This window comes from Cyprinodon variegatus, unplaced genomic scaffold (genome assembly GCF_000732505.1).
Source record: "Cyprinodon variegatus isolate N-32 unplaced genomic scaffold, C_variegatus-1.0 Scaffold725, whole genome shotgun sequence".
Classification (NCBI taxonomy): domain Eukaryota; kingdom Metazoa; phylum Chordata; class Actinopteri; order Cyprinodontiformes; family Cyprinodontidae; genus Cyprinodon; species Cyprinodon variegatus.
The window spans coordinates 341363-349395 of NW_015151178.1; the positions used below are offsets into that span (position 1 = coordinate 341363).

At 39.9% G+C, this 8033-nt stretch overlaps 1 protein-coding gene across 3 annotated transcripts; it reads right to left on the bottom strand.

Annotated features, from left to right (window-relative positions):
* Positions 1–605: 605 nt before the first annotated feature.
* Positions 606–7699, bottom strand: asphd2 (aspartate beta-hydroxylase domain containing 2). Of its 3 annotated transcripts, none has more exons than XM_015395087.1 (4): positions 7575–7699; positions 2183–3349; positions 1735–1848; positions 606–1635 (listed from the first exon to the last, which is right to left on the bottom strand). In XM_015395087.1, the coding sequence occupies exons 2-4, from the start codon at positions 3045–3047 to the stop codon at positions 1505–1507; spliced, it is 1110 nt and encodes a 369-aa protein (XP_015250573.1). In that variant the 5' UTR covers positions 3048–3349; positions 7575–7699; the 3' UTR covers positions 606–1504. The 3 variants fall into 3 exon arrangements, with proteins under 3 accessions (XP_015250573.1, XP_015250572.1, XP_015250574.1); XM_015395086.1 differs by having other exon boundaries at positions 7368–7605; XM_015395088.1 differs by lacking the exon at positions 7575–7699 and adding an exon at positions 7061–7349.
* Positions 7700–8033: the final 334 nt, after the last annotated feature.

Sequence of the window (8033 nt, forward strand, 5' to 3'; positions counted from 1 at the left end):
TGCTCCCACATCTCTTCCTTCATGGTGCCCTTCTACATTAAAATCCAAAATTCTGAGATTAAAGTCAGAATTCTGAGAAAAAAGTCGTCAGAATTCTAAGATTTAACTCAGAATTCTGAGAAAAAAGTCAGAATTCTGACTTTTTTCCCATATTAAACTGAAATAAAATTAAAAAATCAGTTTACTTTTTTTTTCAGTGAACCTAATCCTCTTCCGTAAACTCCATATCAGCCATTTAAAAGAGAAACCTGCGCTTCCAGTGTAAGAAATTCCTTTTTCATTCAGAACAAGAACAATCTAATGGTGATTGATTCGTTACAGCATTGATTTTTATGCAGATAACATTCAGTTATTTGTAATTCCACAGGTATAAATGTCCAGTATGGTATAGCATGTAGATAACAGGTAATTCTATGTGTATTTAAAATGCATTTAACAGTAGCTAATTAAGTCACCTTAACCATGATGGTTTATGTGCCATAAAGAGTGAAATCATATTTCACAAAACCTGTTATGAATAAACATATTTTCCAGATGTTCGAATAAAACCAAGAATTCCAAGAATTCCTTTTGATTAGGGTGTTTTTTTATACTTTTTCCATAAAGGCAGGAATGTCTAAATAACCCAGTAAATTTTCACACTTATTCAAACGTGTCATGGGAAAACAAAAGGAAGCACAAAGTGGAAGTTCTCACGGCTGTTGTAGATTGTAACCCACTCTGGCTCAAAAGTTTAAAGTCCTAGAGAACAAACCCTTGGTGGAAGGTCAGAGATCTGACCTGCCTTAAACCATTAATCTTGACCTGTCTATTTTAAGTTAACCAAAAAAGATCAACATGGTGGCTGCACTGCGCCACTTGTCCTGGATTTTTCCTTTGGAAATTCTCCAACAAGATAATCACAAAGACCAACATTAGCTGCTGCTCCAAAACCACGTTACCTCGTGTAAGCCAGATTAGGGATCATGGGTCTCAAAAGTTATGTGTAGGGATGACAACTTTGATAGGCTGCATGACATCATTGTATAATTTCCAGACACTTCCTTGTACTTTATGGTTATTGTATTCAAACTGCTCTGTTGTACTAACCTGACTACAAAGTCAACAAGTTTGTTTAACAAGAACAGCAAGTATCTTAAAGGACAAAGTTGGAGAGAAATAAACAGCAGTGAATCATCTGCATATAGGGAAAGTTTTATGCCACTAAACCATAAAATGTTTAAGGTAACACAGTTTGGATGAAGAGTCCAGTGTATAGGCAATAGAATAATAATTGAATAACCTGTGCTATGGCTCCAGGGATGAAAGAGCAGTTGATAAGAGAGGTCCAATGTCTGGTTATCTGCTGAGAGTCATGAGCAATACCATTAGAGCTAAAGAATATTTACACAGTGAACGTGAAAAGCTGGTCTGGAGGCAGAAAAAGAGTCACTCCCCAAACATACAGACACCTATTCTAAACTCCAACTGTCTCTCAATCAAAGTAAAGGTTTCTCACTTCAAACTATTTCCCTTCCCTGTCCTCTAAACGGCCCGGAGTAAAAATATAATCCAAGGCTTGTCTCTCTGCAGCAGCCACATTGGGATGCCACAGATCCACCATGAACACCACTCTGGGGCCATCATCTGGGCTGCCTGCACACACAACATCGATAAGAAAAACAAAACAATGACTCTTATTGGAAGGTTTTCTATTTCTCTGATTGGACAATGCCAGAGTCGATCTCTTCTTACCGTCATGGAAAGCCCTGTGGAGGAAGGAGTCGTCAAAGAGCAGACAGCTGCCCTCAGACCAACACTGTGGCTCTCCACCAACAACAAGCTCACAGGAGGGAGGCACTCTGAGACCTGGTAGAGAGAAAATGAAAGCTTTAACCAATGGGTCAAATGTTATGCCCTACTATTTAACTAGCAACCATAGTGTCTGCAAAGAATAAATAGGACTAGCTGCAGTCGTTTCTCAGAGAACGATTGGAAAAAAAAGCTAAGCTCAGGTGCAGAGATAATGACGTCTGGCACATTTCACTCATGTGCCTCCATTACTCAGGAGAGTTCAGTCTAAAGAGCTAAAGCAGCTGATTTACAATATTGGCTTGTTTTTTGTTTTTAAACACCATCTTCTGCTGCAGCAAGGTAATCAGACTTGGATACTTATTCATGTACGTTCATTTAGCCCTCTTACCCAGGTGGCAGCGCAGTCTGACGTTTGTTGGGCCGTAATGTTCTGTAATGAGAGCTCCAGGCGTCAGCACAGAGAAGCAGGCATTTCCAAAGACGTTGTTGGCAATGAAGGTGCGCAGCTGACCCAGCACCCGCCACGCCCGCGGACATCTCCTGACATTAAGGACCAAAGGGGTGCCTTGGTTTACAAGGTAGTAAGTCCACCATTGGCCTCGAGGCGTGTTGTTGGCCTTCCAGCCTGGTGGGAGGGAGGAGCCGCTGCGGGCCGGCGGTTGGTGGTAAATGCTTTCAAATTCAGCTAGAAGGGCAGGGAAGCTCTGCTCAAGCAGCTCCACATCGTGTCTCTGTACTTCTCTGGAGAAGAAAGGGGCTGAGGGTAGGTCGGGGAGAAAGAAGACTTCCGGTCTCTGGATAGTTGGCCGGCTGTTGAGGTACCGACCTTGATCGCGGACTCCTTTGTGTACTCGGCCCATACCCGACCAGGTGTAACGCTTGGCATATTCCTGCAGGCTGTGGTAGAGCCTCTGGTTCAGGCTCTCCCCGGCGCTGGTGCATCGGAAGCACTCTGATGATTGGCAGAAAGCAAAGCCGTTTTGCTCTTCCAGGAGGGATCCCTGTTTCCCTTTCCCTCTGCCCCGACAGTCCGAACTCATGAAACCTCCAACCACCCCTCCGATCCGCCCAGGCCCAGACAGATACCTCCCTCGCAACGGGCTGGTGCCGTGCTCGCGGCCCACTCTGTAACAGTACCACATGAACAGCAGTAGCACACACACAGCTATGGCACAGGCACAGATCTCACATTCCCTGACAGACTGCATCCCCCCAGCCACCATCTCCCTGACGCTCTCCAGCGACCACTCCATCCTGCCTCTGGGCTGATGAATCCTGCAGTAGAAAGTGCTGACGGCGATCGGTTAATGTGTCTCTGCTTGATTGTGACACCAAACACGGGCTGTTATGGAGTCTGGTGTCAAGTGGCTCTTGTCGCCGCCGCTGATGTAAACAGTCTGCTGATTTGATGTGACACTCCTGCTCTTCGGGTCTAGCATTTCAGCGCTCTGCAGCGAGGGCAGGTTTCTACATGCATGGTGTCTGGTCTGCTCCTCGGCTTCTTCTCTCTGACAAATGCAGACATCCCAGAGACCTCACCAAGGTGATCTGTTCTCTGCAAAACAAAGACAGACAGAGAAGAAAAGGGATAAAGAGGATGTAACATTTCACGGTGTTGGAGTTTGCTAAGATGGGGTGGTTTTTATGGCTTCTAAACCTAAAAAGCTTCACATCCTGCGGTTCCTACAGCTTATATCACATAATGAGAGCTCAGAGAAAGCACTGAAGAGAACAATGTTTTCTTTGGTATAAAACAGTTCAACGCTACCCCTCCCCGACCTGCTGCTAACTGCTGATTATCTGGCTTAAAGAAGGCTGCAGCCATTTCCCCATTAAAAAATATACACTTGCTTGTTTAAAACAAGCAATATTGCGGCAAAGACACCTGAAGTGCAACATTCATCCATCTTATCAACACGCAGTTGATTTTTAATAGAGGAGCTACAAGCTGCATGATGGTTAAACAGCTGACTGCTGTGTGTGAACTCCAGCAGGTAGCCCACCCCAACTAATTACTCAGCTAAAAGGGAATAGAAATAACCTTTACTGTCCCTCAGAGGAGAAATTCAGCAGGAAAGGGAAATGTAATTAGCAGAAAATGCAGCTTCACACAAGGGTCAAAACCGAAAAAACAAAGAAAGGTGACTGGGCAGTAAAAGCAGATGTTCAACACTAGAAAAAGGTAGCATAATAAAAATTAAAGGAGAATGCAATGAATAGGGGGACTTTTAAAACATGCAAAATGTTTTTGGATATATATGGAGAAAAAACTCCTATGCTGACGTCAAAATTTGTGCAGAGGTAAGTAGAGTACCCAAGAATTGTACTAAAGTAAGAGTAGAACCACATCATCATATGTTACTCAAATAAAAGTAAAAAGTAGTCGACCAAAAAGCAAAAAAGTAATAGTAAAAAACGTAAAACAAAAAAAAGTATTTGGTAAAAAGGCCATTTCAGTACTGAGTAACTGATCTACTTACTAATTATGATCTTAAAAACTGATTTAATATTAGATTAGATTAGATGAGCTTTATTAATCTCACAGCGGAGATATTCACTGGTCACATATTGGCATAGTACTTAAAGAAGGTACAAACAAGGAGGAAAAGGTGCATTCGGAATAAAAATAAATAAAAATAAAAAATACAAGGGAGTAACACAGAGATGTGAGGTGACATATGTACAATCAGGATGGCTTATATACAGGTGGATTGACTTTTACATTAAAGTGTAGTAGGTAAGGAACAACGGTGAGGTAGTGGTATGACTATTATATCCACATATATTGCACATTCAGCATATTGCACAGAATATTGCACAGTCAATAAATAAAAACTAATATATTTGCACAGTGGTTTTTACAGGAGTTATTGTGGTTATAGTGCATTATTGTAGAGTCTGGTGGCAGCAGGAATGAATGACCTGCGGTAGCGCTCCTGCTTACAGACAGGGTGTCTTTTACAAAATTATTTAAAATTAAACTGAATATAAAGTTAGGTGTAAATTCTGGTGTTTAAAAGAATGAGATAAAAAAATAAACATTTAACATTAAGTAGTTACCAAATATGTTTAGGTGGAGGAAACACTTTAATACATTACAAAACTTAATAAATCAATAGTTACAGTATGTTAGAATGGGGTAAATTACAGAAAACCTTTTACTGCACTTTTAATTGTTAAAATGACATGACAGCCTCAGCAGATGGAAATAACATTAAACCAATTAAAATTAAGTACAAAGAAAATAAGAAATGGTCTCTCAATGGTGCAGATTTACTTAAAACAAGCTGGTTTTTAGGTGTAGCAAGACAGTTTACTTAGCTGAATAGTGATACTCAATCATAGTTTGCTCTGGTAGAACTGAAAAGTACAACTATTATTAAAAGTAAACTTTTTTTTATCAAATTGTTACTCAGGTAAATTAAACTACTACCCACCTATGATTTTGCTCCATGACCTAATGGAGTAATATTCTGCACAAAGAGCACCTGGAAACTAATACTACATGCAAAATTAGTTTATAATCAATAAAATCAATTAATCTAAATTTCTGTAAATGAAGATTTATTTTCCACTAATGCATTTATTGGGCTTCCAAAGCTCAGGGTGACACCAGTTGATCATGTTTTGTTCCTCCAGCTACAAACATTTATTTTATTTTATTTTTATTGTTTGCTGTAAAACTTACTTTAGAAGCATTTTCACAGATCAACTTTTGTTGCCCTTTAAATCCAGGTCACCTCGCAAAGGGACCAATGAAATAAAAGGTAGTGGTTGAAATGAATATATGTCATTCCTCATCTTTATTTTGAACCTTAACAGATTAAATAAAGTGATTAATCGGATTTCATAGGAAAGGAATTGGACATTAAATGTATAAGCCTAATATTTAGCAGGAGTTTATCTAAAGAAAATAAATTAATATAAGAGATACTTTTTTTCACTGCAATCAATCATGAATAGATGCTCCAGTTAAAGGTGTTAGAGAAATGGAAACAAGAAATAACAGCAGTTAAATCTTGTTAGAGATGGAACATTCAACTGTCCTGAGATCAGAATATGCAGATTTTACCTTGATAAAACAAACATTATTTTTAATATCTTTTTATGACACGCATCACTATTTCTAAGTCTATAAATCCATCAACCAGAAGCATGAATGTAGTTAATCTTTAATGTAGGGCTGCAATCAATAATTATTTTGCAAATCTAATAATCTATTGATAATTTTTTCAATTTATTGATCGATAATTGATTGCAAAAGGTTCCTTAAAGAACAGTTTTTACTAAATTAAACCAGGTGAAACTAAAAATGTTCCAACTGAGGAGTTTTGGATAGAGTAGGCTGACAGGCGAAAAAGTTTTACTATCTTAAATACAAACATTTTTATATATTTTGATTTTTATCTTTCTGTATTTATGCAATTTTCTACAATTTTAGTATAATTGCTGCTGAAGGCGGGTCGCTCTGTCAAATAAAGGCATTGTTTAGATTCTCTATACTCCAGTAAATGTTTAATCGATTACTAAATTAATTGATGATTAATTCAATAATCGATTAATCAGATTAATTGTTTCAGCCCAAATTCTTGATGCAATTCAAAACAGATGAGGCCTCAGAGACAACAGGAAAACAGTATGGGAGGAGAAATGCTTGATCCCTCCATCTTTTTATATATATGCTTCATTTTCACGTGGTATTTTCTGATCTCTAGTCATCTGAGCATACCGGCCGAACATAATGCAATGATCCTTTGGTCTGAGCATAAGTACCCATATAGGTCTGCCTCTTTATGCTATAGGGAAGCAGATTGCCATCTTGATTCACTGCGTGTAATAAACACCTGCAGGACCCGAACATGGCTGCACACACACACAGAACAGAAGCTGGAATCCAGCCTTCCACACATTCCCCTGTGCTGCACTTTATAAAGCCATGAGTCATGGGCACATTGCTGCATTTAAAACAAATCTGCTTCTTTCCTGTTTCTGGGTACCACACACACACACACACACATGCACACAATTACATAAACGTAAACACAGTTGAAACCCACCCACATGTATAATTGGCATTCATAGGCTGCTCAGCAGGAGCTGCATAAATGGCTCCTAAGAGAGAGAGAGGGGGGGTTGGGGTTACTTGTTAGTATCATAAGAAGGCTGCATTACATGAATGTGATTATATAATGCTGATGGACCAGCAGCCACAAGGCGAGGAGTGCAATGCGTCAGCTGGGATCAGAACTCCACGATGCGCTCTCACCAAAAATGGTCCGGTTCTCCTGCTCCAGCAGATCCTCCCCTCCATCCTGCCTGACAGCATGAGGACGCCCCCACACCCCACGCCTCACCACCAGCAACCCAGCTCCTGTTAGGTGAGATAAACCCAACAGATGTGCCTCAAATCCCCCCCAACCTCAGTGTTTCATTCCTCCACAGATAATCCTTTTCTTTTAAAGCCTTCAGAGATACAGCTGCTGTTAAACTAGAGAGAAAAGGAGCTGATCCATTGGTAAACAAGCATCCAGCTGCTGCGTGGATGTGGCGCTGCGCTGCTCCTGCATCCCTACCTATTCAGCGCGCGTGGCTGCGGCCGCGCGGCTGTTCCTCCCGGCTCCTCTGCAGTGCAAACAGCAGACGGGTATCGCTCACAGACTTCACAGGAAACCGCTCCAAATCACACAAAGACGCACGGAACCGGGACCTCCGAGCATCTATCGGAAGGAAAAACATCAAAATAAAATAAAAATAAAAATATGTATTAAATTTAGCCCTACCGACGGAGAGGAAACCCTGTCCGGGCTGGACAGCACAGACGGAAAAGCCTTCAGAAAATATTGAGGTAAATACTGACGTTTCTCTGGGGAGGACACCCAGAGTCCAAAATGATGGGGAATGTCCACAGCTGGTTCCGCTTTATCCTTTCAAAATAAAAGAGACATTTCATTCTTTGGAAATATCAACAAATACGCTGAAAAATGATCAAGAAATGAGTAAAAAAAATCTTTAAATTCAGTCTATTTCCCCTTAATTTGAGTAGGTAAATAAGATAATTTGCCAACAGAATGAGTAGTTTTGCTTTTAAAATAAGATAATTAGATAATATGCACTTGAAATAAGACAATGTCATTGTTTTTTTTCTTATTTTAAATGTATATTGTCTTATTCCATTGGCAAAGAGTCTCACTTACCACCTAATTTCAAGAAAAAATGCACTTATTTAAAAAAAAAAAAAA